Consider the following 16,949-nt stretch of genomic DNA (forward strand, 5'->3'; position numbering starts at 1 on the left):
CAGCAGGAGCTTCTCCAGGCAGTCTCTGAGGATCAGACATGAAAAAAATATTTCAATGTGGTATTGCTTCACAAAGCTTAAGGTTAGGGGAACCTTTTCCAAGCGTATTTGTTTCACGACCACTTCATTCAGCAACTAAGATTCCAGCCCCAACAGTGATCATTAAGTGTAAGCAAGGACTACCTACAAATGGTTGGGAGGGTTTGTTTTGTTTTAATTTTGAGCTTAAGACAAAGTCCAATCTCTTGTCGCCGTAATTATCCTGACTATATTTAATTAATTTCATTGATTTAAGAATAGGCTTCAGTTGTGGGGTTTATTGTATTTGCTAACTGGCCAAAGTCGGTAATTAAAATGTATTCATTCATTATACAATTTAAAGTATTATATTAATTCAAATATAGCACATCAAGATGAAGTTCTGCAAATTGGGAAAAAAACATGTTGCATCAAAAAAACATAAGACATGGATACACAATACAGAAGGAAAATACATCACAACTGAACAATAACACTTTAAAGGTTACAGCATCAACTCAAGTTACAATAATCACCTAAAGACAAATTATACTTTATTTCCTACCAATAAAAATATGGGCCCTTTCATAGTTGCATTGGCGGACGTGATCCTGAGACCAACTGAGAAATGTGATAACTCTTTCAATGTTTCCATCTTGTGATGTCCAAGTTGCATAGAGTGTCATGAAAAAGGAAAAACTGTTTTATGATTGCCTTTTACAGTGACATCTAAACATGTCAGAATTGTAAATTATTCAGCCACAGTAGGGACAGTATTTTTATCTAAGCAATTTATTGCCTCTGAAAATGCTACCATCTCTGCAATGGGGGTTAACAACCCTGATCTTTCTTCTAGTATATGATTGTTCCCATATATAATAATATCACAAGGCTTTGTCATGCCAGTGAACAAAAGCAGACTCAGAAATACTTAAGGTAAGCAGTAATAATTGCATGTGTGTATACAGGTTATATTTTGCTGCTCAAAGATTTAAAGCCATATGGGATACTCGGATGATCTATTAATTTCTGAAGAGTAGCATAAAATATTTTTACTAGCTACCTGCCCTAATCAGCTGCCCATCTAGAACCACTTCCAAGGGGTGAAATTATACTCTTAGCATTCTCATAAAAATGTTTCAGTTTTAAAATGCTACCGTATTAACTTATGAAAGGAACTTTGAAACTGAAAGACTTATGAAAGAAAGAAGAGTTGTTTGAATCAAATCAACTTGTTCCTCCACTTCTTCCTTTATACCTAAATAAAATATTGATTTAGGAAACTGAGCTTCAAAACACGGCTAGAAAAGGAAAGAAATCAGTGCATACATGGTTAGGACAGTATTTAAAAGCCCCCATTTGTAATTCAAACAAATTAGAAGAAAATTGCCTATGATTTAATATTGTAGTTAAGATAACAACATTGTTATCTAAGCTTTCTTCTGAGTTTTCTTCTATCTCCTTCTATCCTGGTGCAACTATATTCTAACACTAACATTTATCCACACTGGATTTCAGAAGTCTTGTTTTTATCATTCAAGCCCAGCTCATCATCTTTCTTGAAGATTTCGCCTGCTTTAAATGGTGAACTCAGAGCTCCCTTTTCTGGTGATGAAAAAGAAATAGGCCTCACGTGGCCTTGGAGCCCCATAAAGACACCCCCACCCACCCACCCACCCCCAGTTCAGCTGCCATTCAGACACAAGGGAAACTACCATATTCGCATTTGGTGCATCAAGGCTCCCCACGACAGAGACCAGCAGAGCTGAATTCAGTCACAAGCAGCCTTGTTTATACAGCTAGCGCTCCGTCTACACTGACTTTCCTATGTTGGGCGGATGCTTTAAGAGTTCATGTTTTCAGACCCTGAAGTGGAATGCAGCCCAGTGTATACAATGCTTCTCTTCGCATCTTGAGTTGCAATTAAAAAGATGAGTCTGAAGTCGTGGATAACAGCAGGCTGTCCTTACTGGGAATCCCTACTCTGGATGTTCTTCAGAGCTTCAAGAGCTATTTCATAGCAAAACACGTACTGTTCCTGGGTGAGGAGAAGGAGAAAACAGCCAGTTATTTTCCCAGCAGAGGCTGAAGGAAATAGATAATCTATCAGGTTTCAGCATGTCCACACAAATTCACTGAAGTAGAGTTATTTGGTATCTGTCATGGTCAAAACAGTTAAAAAGGGACCCTTTAAAGACATGCAATGCTGGTGTTCTAATAAACAAGGACTCAGCCATCTGCTGTGTCCAGTTTTACTTTGCTGCTTGCCTATATCTGAACTTGTGCTTTTGTTCTCCTGTACGAGCATTTTCCTCTGTACCCATACATCTGTGTTATTCACTCTGTGTCTTCCCAAATTGTTCTCCTAAACTTCTTGGAGGGAACCGACCACTTGGCCTTCTTCCCTCCAGGCAACAGCTTTGCTTGCTATGACATCTCGGCAGCTCATTGGAGGAACAACTTCATTTAAGCAGGGAAACAATAGACAGGAGCGCAGGGGTGGGTGGGAGAAGGGGGCTGAGAGAGAAGTCCAGATGTGCTGCAAGAAGACCAAAGGGAATCTGCTCCACCCCAAAGGAAGGCAGCTGTCAGTTCGAATCTTCACACCTCTAAAGGGGGAAGGTGCCAAGAATAGTAAGAAGGTGAGAGAAGGTGGGGGGGGCTTCACCATCTCACCTGGGCTCTCCGATGGGACATCTCGGAAAGCTAAAAGCAAGTCAAAATAACACAGGCATCTGGCATAAGGAGGACACGTTCTCCTTCTGCCCTCATGTCTGATCTGACACTGTGAAGCAGATTGGCTTTGTGTCCGGTATCCGCTTGGGTGGGGGGATTCACTCTGATGGATTGAATCTGAACTGATGCTCCTCTTGGCAACCTGGCACAAACCTGGGAGCTGACCTATCCTTCCCAAGCATAAAATATGGCAACGTTTTGTATACTTAACCTGGCCTGGCTTGTGCAAAAAAGCAGCAGCATTCCTCACCTTGGTTTGGATCATTCCAAAGCGCTGGTTTCTCATGTGGGTCACTATCTGCTTGATGTCAAACTGCAGCATGAGAAAAAAAAGGCTATTTGTTACCGGGCATTGCATGGAGGGTCTCATTGTTATTCTTAACATTTATATAGCAATTTCTAATTTGCAGCAATGTTTTGGTTATAGGGACAAAGTTTTGCAAAGAGGGGCTACACTTCTATTTTTACAGATGGTGATGGTCCCTGAGATTTCTGGGGGAAGCAACTCACACTCCTTTGTGTGAGCCTTCTCTGTGGGGGCACCTACCCTCTGGAATCAGCTGCCCCCAGAGATAAGGAGAATCCAAGACCTCAGTGCCTTCCACCGTGCCCTTAAAACCCACTTTTTCCAGCAAGCCGGGCTGGCTTAGGAAGAAATTTTTTAAAATTTTTAAATGTTTAATTGGTTTGTGGTTTTTTAAATTTTGGGCCAAATTTATATAGATTTTAATTGTTTTTAATATTTGTATTTCATGTTTTTAATTCTGGCTGTGCACCGCCCTGAGTCCTCAGGGAGAAGGGCGGTATATAAATTGAAAATAAATAAATAAATAAATAAATAAATAAATAAATAAATAAATAAACAAACAAACCAACTTTAAAGACCCATTTCTGCTCCTGAAGCTCCCCAAAGAAGCTGAACCTTTTAACTCTGTCAGTCTTGGGATAAGAGAATCAGTAATAATGGAACCCAAAAGACTCGATTTGAAGATGAATCTTGGCAGCCATTCTGAAACTGCATAAGGATTTAATCTTAATCTAATTAATTGTGTAATTACCACACAATCTAAAGTGTAGGCAGTGATCACACCCTGGGAACTAAGCAGGAGATATTCTTGATTTTCCTTTCTAAAAAGTTCTTTTGCAATGTGGTTCTAAATGCTTTAGAAATGCAGAGCTCAGACCCAGAAGCAGGCATTGGCTTCAGATGAAATGGTGCCTCTTGCTGTTTCTATTTTAGAATCCTTTAAAATAAACATTTTAATCACATACAGTTCATATCAGCCAGGCAAAAATAGTTTCCAGAGGACAGGAACAGCCATGGGACTGGAAGGACAGAATGACAGAAAGGGAGACTCCTTTGCTTGGGTTTTTTCTCACCCAAGTATTTATTTAGGCTGGTTACATTTTATGCTGCTGAAGCTTTAAGAAGGAAACCCTCTTCCAATTTTCTCTCATTCTTTGCAACAGGATAAGCACAAACAAGTTTGCTTTGGTACTTACACATAAATCCTTTTCTATGTAAATCAACACAATATCCACGCAAAGCAGCACCCCGCTTCTTCCGATCCCAGCACTGCAGTGAGCAATGACCGGGCCTGACTGGTGAGTTTTTCTCATGTAGCGAACAAATTTGACCAGGTGCTGTAACGATTTGGGAGTCCCGTGGTCTGGCCAGTTCGTAAACTGGAGGTGCTGCACAACCCGCCTTTCCTGTGTCTGCAACAGAAAGAAACACGGGCACATGGAGCACTCTTAATGCAATTCCTAGAATCAGAGAGTCAGAAAGGATCTTGCGGACCCTTGCTCAACGCAGGCTTTGCTAAACAACTTCTCTGGCAGGTGGCAATCTCTGGCTGAGGAGAAGCCCCCATGTGCCATGGCAGCCTCTTCCACTGTCTGGGATCCCCAGAGCTGGAAAGGTCCCCCTGCTCACAAGAGAGCGCTTTTGCAGCCAGACATACCTGGTGGCGCAGTGGTTAGAATTCAGTACTGCAGGGCTAACTTACTGCCCACTGCCAGGAGTTTGATCCTGACCGGCTCAAGATTGACTCCGCCTTCCATCCTCCCGAGGTGGGTAAAATGAGGACCCAGATTGTTGGGGGCCATAGGTTGACTCTGTAAATTGCTTAGAGAGGGCTGCAAAGCACTGTGATGTGGTATATAAGTCTAAGGGCTACTGCTATTGCTATTAGCAATGTCATTTTCGGGACAGACTGTACACACTGACAAGCAGAGCACAATTTTGTTACAGCTCAGCTACAAAACAAAATTGCAAATGTCTTGCTTTGTCCAAGAGTAGATGCATTTCTAATGGAAGATTCATGCCTAAAATGTTTCTTATCATTGGCTGCCACAACATATACAAATCTGTTTATTAATTGAAAAACCGAATGCTGCATTGACATTTGTCGTGTTTATTGTGTTTGGGGTGCCTTACCGGTTTGTTGATCATTTCTATGATTCTAATGACAAAATAATCCAAGATTTGGTAGTTGAGTAGTTGCAGCCGAAAGCGAAGTAAATCCAAAGAATTGTGAGGTGGCTCAGGCCAATATCGGTGGCATTTGGATACTCCGTGTTCCTGTTCTCTTGTAATCATAGCAATGACGTTGGAGTTGTTCTCCCAGACCATTTGCCAGAAGTCATGGGTGGTAGAAAGCAGCGGGCCCTGTGTGGAGATGTACCAGAGCTCTTCTGTGCCCACTGGCACATGGATGTAACTGGCGTTGATGTAGCCCTTTGCCTCTCCAATGGGTACACGGGTGGCATCATCTAAAACGGGAAGGGAGGGAGGAAAAGGAGGGAGGGAGGAAGAGAGAGAGGGAGGAAGAAAAGCAACCCCAATGGGCTTTTTTTGATTATTCAGTCACCAAGGTATTCATACAGAAACATTGACAGAGAAATACAGTATATCTGTTTAGATGTTTATATATAGTGCTATTTTTTCTGATTTTCCCTATTTTGTTAGTTGTCCTGGAAATAATACTATTCAAGAATACTATTCAATAATACTATTTCAATACAATTTACAATTGTAAAAATTGTAAAGAAATAAAATGCTACATCGTAACTGTCTGAGAGAGAGAAAGAGAGAGAGAGAGAGAGAGAGGAAATAAAATAAGATGTTATAAATTAAGCAACAAATGTAATACTAAACCTTCTGGCTACTGACATGCAACAGTGCTTAAAAGTTTGTGGATCCTTTTGAAATTTCAGTATTCCTGCTTAAATATGGCCTAAAATATGGTCCTAAAACTAGACAACCAATAAAAAATGTGATATTTGTCTATTTATCCTTTTGAGCAAAATGATCCAAAGCTGCATATATTTGCGGCTATGTGGGGGAGCGGACCGGGGGGGGGAGCCCCAGAGCCCCCCTTCAAGGCCATCGTTCTGCCTTCCTATTCATGGCTGCACAGTGGGAGAGAGAGCTGGAATCCCCCCAGTTAGAACAGAACCAACATTGTGCAGTCTAAACATTAAATATGGACCAGGGGTCTCATTTAACTTGGTCTCAGATTGATATTCACCACCCTGTCACTGAGCTGCCAAAAGCAGAATGTGTTGCCCTCATGGCAGTGCCAGCCCCGTGCCATGGATGCCCATTGAGATCAGACTGGCCCCTCTGTGTGGCCTTTAGGGATCCCCTGGAAATGAAGCTTTCCAAGCAGTCTTTCACAAACATCACACCCACCCCCCCAACCAGTGGCCATTCATTTTTGAAAATGAAAAACAGCCTGAAAATGGCCAAAAAACAGCCCAGAAAACAGGCCAAAAAAATGAGCGGGGTGGAGCCAGTCAGTGATGGGATTTGCCAAACTGCACAGAATCTTAACTACTGATTCACTCGAACCGATGCGAACCGGCAGTAGCCCACCTCTGCCCCCAACTCTCGCAGGTCTTGTCGTTCCTATTCTCCTAAATTGGTTTTTGTTTTGAGATTTGGATTGTATGTTTTTTCATCCTGTTATTTTTATTACCATATTGTAAACTTCAAGAGATTTCAGTGGGATGAAAATAGTATAAAAAAACAAAGAAGTATTTCTTACATGGGAGAATATCCCGGTATCTGTTCTTTTCCCGGTTTTCTGGTGTTTTGGCAACCTGGCAGTCATCCAGGGGCTTCAGATGTTCTAAACTCTAACCCAAAGATAAAATCAGGTATATGATTTGTTTAAACAAGCACTTGCTTATTTTAGTTAAAGGAGTAATTGAAGGGGTCAGACATAATGAGGATTGTTTGGATTTGCCTAGCACACTATATAAAACCAGTGACTTATTCAATATGTTGTGATTAACAAAATATGCTTTAGTTTAGCTCCCTTGGAAACTTTTGATTGGCCGATGCTCTTTTCTGAGTACAAACTTGGTGATAAAACGTAGCTTTATCTCTGTGTGATGTATAAATTGACCACTAAAAATTGATGTGATTTCCCCCCCAGTGACCTTTACTTTCAGGTGTGTGGTCTTTCCAGGTTCAAAACCAACCTAAACATACAATGAACATCACTTCCATTTTGTAGAATCTGGTAGGAAGGAAAACCACAGCAATGAAATTGAGGAATCTGTACACAAAATGGAACCCGTAAGTTCATTTCTTGGAAACCGTTTTTGCCTGGAATGTAATAACGAAAGTTTGGATAGACGGTAAAGAGAACTCACCAAAAACTCCTTCAGGATCTCCTGTTCTTCCATTTGTCTTTGAATCTTCTGGATTAGTTGTCTGGCATTATGTCGCAGACCACATTTTGACCGTGATGGCTTGATCAGTGCCAGTTGGGTCAATTCCTCTTCACTGACAACTGATGGCCCTTCAAAGGATCAGAAAATGATTACCAGTTGAAGAGATTGAACTGTCTCTATAGCTCTATCCAGACCATGCTAGCTTCATTCTCCATTCACAGATTAAACTTTCAAGGGCTGCTGGAATAATAAAGGGCAAGTGAACGTGTTCTCGCTGAGTGGCTGAAACCTGAAAGCCCTTGTTTCCTGCATTTGTTGTTTGTTCAATTTCTATGGCTGCCCATCTCAGTCAATGACTTTGGACAGCTTACTGTTCATAAAATATATTACAATTAAAAATAAAACATTTTAAAACAGTAAAACCAGTAAAACCAATAAAAAACTTTAAAAAATCTCTCTCTCTCTTTCTCTCCCTCTCTCCCTCCCTCCTCCCTCTCATTCTTTTTCTCAGTCCAAACTACCTTACAAGGTTGTTGTGGTAGGAAAAAGGAGGATTAGGTAAATTCACTACCTTGAATTATTTGTAAAATAATAAAGGTGGGATATAAACAAACAAGCAAACAAATTCAGATCTGTAGATGGCAACTTAGCCAAACCACTTCCTTGCTTTTGCCAAAGTACATGGTCCCAGGGAAAAGCTTGCTTTAAAGAAGGCTTTATCTTTATCTACTCATTATAATCCAAAGCACACTTTCTACACGAGTGATGCCACACGGAAGAGGGCTTAGCCTTCGATGGCATTAAAAGATCACCATAAGGAAGATTCTAAGGTGGATACCTTGGGGCAGCATGGTCAGCCTTTGGACTTCATCTTCATCACTGCTGTAACCGTCTGTTCCTAGAGTTTCCCGCCTTCTCTGTGCCTTAGCGTAAACTCTCTGAGGGCTTTAGAACAGCGTTATTCATTTAAGAATTGCAGGTAGACACTTATACACTTATATTCAAATCCCCAAAATGAAAGCAACTGCAAACAAGCATTAGATTCCCCCTCTCGTTTACCATAGAGAGTTTTTCAGAAGGAACATGGCAATAGAGACCTTGGATTCATTCATGGGTTAAGAAATAGGCCTGTCAGGGACTGTCAGGAGGACTCTGTCACCTGAGTACCCTGGTTCGTGAATGCCCGTGCCAGGTGGGGTCAGCTTGTATGCTGGAGACGCAGTCTCTTCTGTTCACAAAGGCCAGTTGAGGTCCTCCATTTAATATAGGACCCGAAAACAGTTCTTACTTATTGCCTCAAGGCTTTCCCTGACTCACAGAGATAAGTAACTGAAACTAGAGGTACAGGTAGTCCTTGCTTAGTGATCCCAGTTGGGACAGGCAACTCTTTTGTAGTGTAGAGGTACTTGCTCTTTTGAGATCCCTCTGCAATCTCTCCACTTTGTAAGGACAGGTATGCAGCGGGGGGGGTGAGGGTGAGGCAATTGCTTGCGTTTTCTCTCTCCTCCGCCTTGCAGAGTAGAGAGATTGAAGAGGAGGAGATTTCAGGACAGGACAGTCGGGGGCTGCTTGCACAGTGCCCCTGGGGTTCCCAGCCCCATGTGCCAGTGCAGCTGCATTGCTTTTGATGTGTAAAAGAACAAGCAGCTTTCTCTCTTGTAATCCCCCTCCTCTCCAATCTCTCTGCTACGCAAGGGGGACGGGGGAGAAAGGAAAAACGACAACAGGTCAAGCACAGGACAAGCCATAGTGACCGCAATGGTGGTCACATGACTGAGGTACACTGTGAAGGTCATACATACACAGTAAATGGGATGTACAGCTATCTTTACAGCACCATCGTAACTTTGAAAGGTCTCAGAATGGATGATTGTTAAGCGAGGACCACCTGTATAGTGATGATTCTTCTTGATGATTTCTCTCACTGGCTTCATACAGAGGTTAAGAAGAAGCCCAGTGACAGAGGGCTGATCTTTGTGTCCCTCTCCCACCGGGCCATCGCCTTGGACTCCTCCACGCAGGACTGCATTACAGGGCCTGACAGCCGCAGGAGAACCGGCCAGGCTGCAGAGCAGAGGCTAAATGGACAGGGGTATGAGCGGGGCTGGGCCTCTTTGCCTGCGAAAGGGAAGAGGAAGCTTACAGACTCTGCTTTCTTCTACATGTCTGAAGGGGAGCCTTTTTAAAAGGAGAGAAAGCAGCATCTGTGGTCGGTGGGCTAGACGCACCGCTCAGAACCTCCTGGCCAAAGACAGTTACGTTTGTACATAAAAAATGAGCTGGCAAGTACATATCTGAGGAGTTTTATAATCTTGATGGGCTTTAGGAGGATGGGTTCTCCTCCTTTCTCTCTGACCGGTCGCAGTCTGTGTTGACAGGGGGGCAGAGGTCGACCCCGAGGCCCCTTGTATGTGGGGTGCCACAAGGGTCGGTCCTCTCGCCCCTTCTGTTCAACATTTATGTGAAGCCGCTGGGTGAGATCATCCGTGGTTTCGGGGTGAAGTACCACCAGTACACTGACGATACTCAGCTGTACATCTCCACCCCGGACCACCCCAATGATGCCCTTGAAGTGATGTCCCGGTGCCTGGAGGCCGTGCGGATCTGGATGGGGAGGAACAGGCTCAGGCTCAACCCATCCAAGACCGAGTGGCTGTGGTTTCCGACATCCCGATATAGTCAGTTGGCGCCATCACTGACTATTGGGGGCGAGTCATTGCCCCCCACGGAGAGGGCTCGCAACTTGGGTGTCCTCCTGGACTCACGGCTGTCTTTAGAAGAGCATATGACGGCCGTGGCCAGGGGGACTTTTTATCAGGTCCGCCTGATTCGCCAGTTGCGTCCCTTTCTGGATCGGGACTCGTTAAATACGGTCACTCATGCTCTTGTTACTTCCCGCTTGGACTACTGCAATGCTCTCTACATGGGGCTCCCCTTGAGGAGCACCCGGAGGCTCCAGCTGGTCCAGAATGCGGCCGCGTGGGTGGTTATGGGAGCGACGTGGCGCTCCCATGTGACCCCCCTCCTGCGCGAGCTGCACTGGCTCCCGGTGGTCTTCCGGGTGCGCTTCAAGGTTTTGGTTACCACCTTTAGAGCGCTCCATGGCATCGGACCTGGGTGCCTACGAGACCGCCTTCTGCTACCAATAGCCTCTCACCGACCAGTACGCTCCCATAGAGAGGGGCTCCTCAGGGTGCCGTCGGCCAAACAGTGTCGACTGGCGGCCCCCAGGGGGAGAGCCTTCTCTGTGGGGGCACCTACCATCTGGAACGAGCTCCCCCCAGAGATACGGAAGATCCCGGACCTGCGCACGTTTCGCCGTGCTCTCAAAACTTTTCTATTTCAGCAAGCTGGCCTGGCCTAACTCCCCTCTTTTAAATTCTTAAATTTTAAATTTTTGAATTCGTGATTTTATAAATTGGGTGTTTTAATCTGTGTTTCGGCCGAAATATTTAATAATTTTAAGGGATTTTTAATATTTGTATTGTCTGTATTTTATCTTGGCTGTTCACCGCCCTGAGTCCTTCGGGAGTAGGGCGGTATAGAAATTTGATTAATAAATAAATAAATAAATAAATAAACTCTTACCTGTCAGAAATGTTTTCAGAATTCCCTGGCCAATCCTCTTTGGTTGCAGGGAAGGCTCGGTTATCTGTTTCCTTAAAAAACAAAGCCTTAATGAATGACCTTTAAAAAGGGCAAACGAAGACAATCTTAGACAATCAATATATGTCCATAAACAGGATACTTGTAACTTTTCATCCAGCTAGCAAAATCTTTTATTTGTTTTTAATTATATTTGACTCCAGTTTTTCCTTACAAAATATCCATGAAGAGTTTAGGGCAGAGAGGTTAATGCTGGAACTGTGTTGAATATTTTGGAATATTTGGAACAAACAGTAATGAAAAACAAAAGCTGTGTGGATCTTTTCAGATGCAGAGAAAGCCTTTGACAATTTGAACTGGACATTTCTGTTTAAATTTCATGAATTTTGGAGAGAATTTTACAAAATGGGTGAATTTGATTTATGCTTCACAGGCAATTTAAATAATTGTTAACAGAAACCACTCTAAGGAATCTTGAGCTTCAGTTCTGTACAAGTAGTTCAGAATACAGTAAAATGTGTAAAATTGCATGGATAGGATGCAGCAGCTTGCAGTTAAACCATGGGGTACAGTATATTTTAATTACTACTGAACTTAGCAAAAGAATGCACATCTACATTTTGAAAATATGCCAAACGGCAAAATTTAATCTATAAATTTTTTACATGTCTTGTACTGCTGCAACAGCTGACCTTGTTTGGCTTTATGAACACTTTTTATCTAGTACTGTAAAGTATCTAAATGTGTTCCAACATTGTGATATAAATGAATATATTTGTTTCTCTTTTCCTACCTATGAAGGCTTCCCATGCACCAATGGGCATTGCCTAAAGAAATTGACCTAATTGCTAAATTTTACAGTTTCAGGAACACTTCTCCCTTGCTCCAAATTTTTACTTTTAAAAAAAGAAAACTGAAACAATTCCCTCATCCTTGAAATCTGCACTCCTGCTGCTATGTTCACACACCTTCCCTGGATGCCTACCATCCAACAGTATTAAGACCCATAAGCATTGCAGGTTGTGGAAAGCCACAGTTCCATTCCTCCCTCACCTGATGGCTATATGGTTGACGGGTACCATCCTGGTTTTGACTGGCTTTTTCAAGGTTTTGGCCGATTCCTTCCTGGTCTTGACTGGATCCTTCCATGTGATAGCTTGCTGCACTTCTAACATTCCCAAGCCACCATATTCATCTGAACAGAAAAATCAATATTGGGCACTCTGAATGAAAGAAGAGAAGATACAAGAGCCTACTATGCAAAGCCTAAAGGGTGTGAAGACCTCTCTCCTTCAAGTGACTTGAATGGAGCTGGCACAAGTGATGGGAACAGAGAAAACTCATCAGTCTCCTCAGCAAAACACAAACAACTCACTCTAGAGGGACTGGGTTCCAGGCAGGCATGGACACGAGGGAGGGCTAATGGGGATGTCAGTATAGGGTGAATTCAGAGGGATGTAAGCTGTACTCTAGCCTATCCATAGAGCTGTTCTAGGATAAATGACATTTTCCATTTATGAGAAAAGTAAATAAAAACACCATGTTGACTTGCTGTACCCAACTATTGACAGTGTGGGTGAAATGAACCTAGTAAAGAATTATATCCTGTCCCCTTACTTGTTTAGGCCATTAATAAATACTTTATAATTCACTTATGCTATCTGCATTTCTGCTATTAGTTTCAAAACTTGGTCAGGAATTTTTGTTCTCCAAGGCAATACACATCAACACCATGATCTATAGATAAGGCAGAAGCTCATTTAATCTTCAGGAATTTAATTCAGATCCAAACAAGAGAACAAAAACCAACCCTCAATATACTGCATTTGTGCTAGTTCATAGTACCCATAGGATGACCGGATGCTCTGAGCCTTCACGAGATCCTTGGAGCTGGCTTTCCAACTGCCATACTGCGAGGTAGAACCCTGGGCCTCTGTGACCTCACCTGGGTTCAGGCGGCACTTTTCTTTCCAGGACTTTGGAAACTGCAAAGCACAGTTTAGCCTTTGCTATAATTCTGTATTCAAAGATTGGCTCTTTAATTCACGGTCAAAACCCTCTTTTTTCTGTGTTGACTCCTGGTGGTAATTGACTGGACAAGTCCCTGCAGTTTTCTTGGGAAGAATTCAGAAGTGGTTTCCCCTCCTTTTTCCTAGGGTTGAGAGAGAGGTCCCAACTGGCTCTGGGCCTAAGGGGGCTAGAACTTTCCAGTTTCTAGCCTGGTGCCTTTAACCAAAGTGGCTGCCCAAAATTACAGAGACATTAAGTGAAAGGCTTTACAATGGGGGGCAATAACAAAATAAGCACAAGTCTGATGAACTAAGGCTGAAGTTCCAAAAGCTTTCTAAATATTGAGGGATGCAGTAAATAAGACTAAATGCCTTCATTTAGTCTTCATTGACGGAAGGCATTGAGGTCATGCCTTCATGCCTTCCGTCGTTCCCTGAAAACCTATCTTTTTCAGCAAGCCGGGTTGGCTTAAGAAGAAATTTTTAAAATTTTTAAATTCTTTTAATTAGTCTGCGATTCTTAATTTTTGGGCCAAATTTTATATATATTTTTAAATGTTTTAATATTTGTATTCTATGTTTTTTATCTTGGCTGTACACCGCCCTGAGTCCTCAGGGAGAAGGGCGGTATATAAATTCGAAATTAAATTAAATTAAATTAAATTAAATATTGCTTGGGCAGTCATGCCACTGAACAGATGCCAACGGGTCCTTCCAGGGGTTGGGACGAAGTACTGAGTGACGCGCAATAGAGCTGTGTTCAAGGCCTGGTTCTCTTCAACATATTTATGACATTTTAATTATTTTCATTGCTTTTAAATTAATAACAAAAAAGCACTTTAACAAAAAGGAAATACAAAGAGCAGAAAATATTGTATGATAAATTATTTTAACAGGAAACAACTACAATTCTCTATATAATTATCTAATGCAAATATTATTCAGGTACATATACCCTGTTTCCCCCAAAATAAGACATCCCCTGATAATAAGCCCAATCGGGTTTTTGAGAGCATGGCAATAAGGACAAGAACTTATTTCAGGGTTCAAAAAAATATAAGACAGGGTCTTATTTTTGGGGAAACACGGTATATATTTCTAATATATTTCTGTAACAATCATATTTTAACTTTTACTGTATCTTGTATAAATGAGTCCCATATTTCATCACAGTTATATACAAACTCTACGTCTATAGGAAATCTTATCATTATTCATCGATTTATTTATATTGTGAGGGAATTCCACTTCATATATTTGGAAAATGTTTTCAGAAAATAAATTCTTTGTTTATAAAAATCCATGGGATTCTTCGATTCAGAAAATATCTTCACAGGAAATGCAATTACTAATTAATGAGGCAAGATTCAGTTTTCAAAATTTGAAATTATATAATCTTGCTTACCTATTGTCAATTATTAAATAAATTTGGTTTAATTTTCTGATTTGGGCAATTTTGGAATATGCATATATAGCACCTTTGGTTGGATGGACAGTATTAGGATGTAAAAATATTAAAACTCTGGAAATAATTATCCTAGTTAGAAAGTTATGAATATAATGTAAAAAAAAAATAAGATTCAACTCTTTTTCCCATGCTAAAGTGATTTATGGAAAAACTGGATGGAAGCAGGGATAGTGACTTTGAACCAACTGATTATGAAGATGATTTTTTAAACCTATGTTGTGTTAAGAGACAAATGCCATCTATCAGATGTAACAGGTTGTCAATATTTACAGCTACGTTTGCTAACAACATTGTTTGGACCAACGTATCTATGAATGACTTGAATGAGGAGTTAGAAAATAAGATGATCATGATCATACTTGCAGATAACACAGTTAAGGTAGCAAATCGTAAGCACGATTTAGTGGGATCTTGACAAGCTTGAAGCATGGGCAGAAATCAGGAAGATGAACCTCAGTAAGAAGAAATGCAGAGCTGTTCAGGGCACCATAGCAGGAAGTGGTACCACTGTGCATGTGAAAAGATCCTGGGTATTTTGCTAGATCATAAGCTGAACACCAGTCCACAATGTAAAATGGCTGCAGAAAAAGGAATTGCAATCCTAAACTATATTTATGTATATACAGTTGTGCTCATAAGTTTACATACCGGGCAGAATTTATGATTTCTTGGCCATTTTTCAGAGAATATGAACGATAACACGAAAACTTTTCTTTCACTCATGGTTAGTGTTTGGCTGAAGCCATTTATTATCAATCAACTAACTGTGTTTACTCTTTTTCAATCATAATGACAACAAAATCTACCCAAATGACCCTGATCACAAGTTTACATACCCCAGTTCTTAATACGGTGTATTGCCCCCTTTAACATCAATGACAGCTTGAAGTCTTTTGTGGTATGAGTGGATGAGGCTCTTTATCTTCTCAGATGGTAAAGTTGCCCATTCTTCCTGGCAAAAAGCCTCCAGGTCCTGTAAATTCTTGGGCTGTCTTGCATGAACTGCATGTTTGAGATCTCCCCAGAGTGGCTCAATGATATTGAGGTCAGGAGACTGAGCTGGCCACTCCAGAACCTTCACTTTATTCTGTCATGTCCTAATGTCCAAATACATCCCATGTGCAGCTTCCGGGCTGATGAATACAAATTGTCCTCCAGTATCTTTTGATAACATACTGCATTCATCGTGCCATCAATTCTGACCAAATGTCCTGTGCCTTTGTAGCTCACACATCCCCAAAACATCAGCGATCCATCTTCGTGTTTCACAGTAGGAATGGTGTACTTTTCATCATAGGCCTTGTTGACTCCTCTCCAAATGTAGCATTTATGGTTGTGGCCGAAAAGCTCAAATTTAGTCTCATCACTGCAAAGGACTGTGCCAGAAAGTTTGAGGCTTGTCTCTGTGCTGTTTGGCATATTGTAAGCGGGATACTTTGTGGCATTTGTGTAGTAATGGCTTTCTTCTGGCGACTCGACCATGCAGCCCATCTTTCTTCAAGTGCCTCCTTATTGTGCCTCTTGCAACAGCCACATGTTTTCAGAGAGTCCTGTATTTCACCTGAAGTTATTTGTGGGTTTTTCTTTGCATCCCGAACAATTTTCCTGGCAGTTGTGGCTGAAAGTTTAGTTGGTCTACCTGACCGTGGTTTGGTTTCAACAGAACCCCTCATTTTCCACTTCTTGATTAGAGTTTGAACACTGCTGATTGGCATTCTCAATTCCTTGGATATCTTTTTATATCCCTTTCCTGTTTTATACAGTTCAACTACCTTTTACCGAAGATCCTTTGACAATTCTTTTGCTTTCCCCATGACTCAGAATTCAGAAACGTCAGTGCGGCACTGGATGAAGGATGCAAGGGTCTGTCAGGAGGCCAGAAACTTATTGACCTTTTATACACACACACTAATTACATGCAAACAGATCACAAGTGAGGATGGTTACCTTTAATGGCCATTCACACCCCTTTGTGTCAACATGTGTGTATGTTATCAGGCCACAATCATTGGGGTATGTAAACTTGTGAGCAGGGTCATTTGGGTAGCTTCTGTTGTCATTATGATTGAAAAAGAGTAAACACAGTTGATTGAAAATAAATGGCTTCAGCCAAACACTAACCATGAGTGATATCATTCATATTCTCTGAAAAATGGCCAGGAAATCATAAATTCTGCCAGGGTATGTAAACTTATATGAGCACAACTGTATTTATGAAACTAATTTTTGTAGCTACCTAGCTGACAGCCCTGACTAAGTCTGGGCAGCTTACAAGAGGGGTGTCAAATTCGATTTCATTGAGCGCCGCATCAGGGTTGTGTTTGACCATGGGAGGATCAGGGGGCCATGGCCAGGGTGGGCATGGCCAGTTCAACGTCACTCATGTGATCAAATATCACTTTTGCTAGTAGTTTGTTTTGCTAGCA

General features: G+C 41.6%; 1 protein-coding gene across 1 annotated transcript; it reads right to left on the bottom strand.

Annotated features, from left to right (window-relative positions):
- Window positions 1–1,984: 1,984 nt before the first annotated feature.
- On the bottom strand, window positions 1,985–12,195 carry PTPN20 (protein tyrosine phosphatase non-receptor type 20). Its single transcript, XM_070943386.1, has 9 exons — window positions 12,100–12,195; window positions 11,029–11,099; window positions 8,279–8,385; window positions 7,420–7,568; window positions 6,807–6,897; window positions 5,195–5,529; window positions 4,258–4,473; window positions 3,005–3,067; window positions 1,985–2,056 (listed from the first exon to the last, which is right to left on the bottom strand). The coding sequence occupies exons 1-9, from the start codon at window positions 12,193–12,195 to the stop codon at window positions 1,985–1,987; spliced, it is 1,200 nt and encodes a 399-aa protein (XP_070799487.1).
- Window positions 12,196–16,949: the final 4,754 nt, after the last annotated feature.

This window comes from Pituophis catenifer, unplaced genomic scaffold (genome assembly GCF_029215685.1).
Source record: "Pituophis catenifer annectens isolate HBS135680 unplaced genomic scaffold, rPitCat1.0.hap2 SCAF_4, whole genome shotgun sequence".
Taxonomy (NCBI): Eukaryota; Metazoa; Chordata; class Lepidosauria; order Squamata; family Colubridae; genus Pituophis; species Pituophis catenifer.

Excerpts from the sequence above, each read along its gene's own strand:
- PTPN20 (XM_070943386.1), bottom strand. The coding sequence starts at position 12,195 with ATGGAAGGATCCAGTCAAGACCAGGAAGGAATCGGCCAAAACCTTGAA. Across the intron at positions 8,386-11,028 it reads TCTGAAAACATTTCTGACAG|CCCTCAGAGAGTTTACGCTA; the intron begins GTAAGAGTTTAT and ends GCTGTTCTAAAG. Across the intron at positions 4,474-5,194 it reads TAGAAATGATCAACAAACCG|ACACAGGAAAGGCGGGTTGT; the intron begins GTAAGGCACCCC and ends TTTCTGTTGCAG.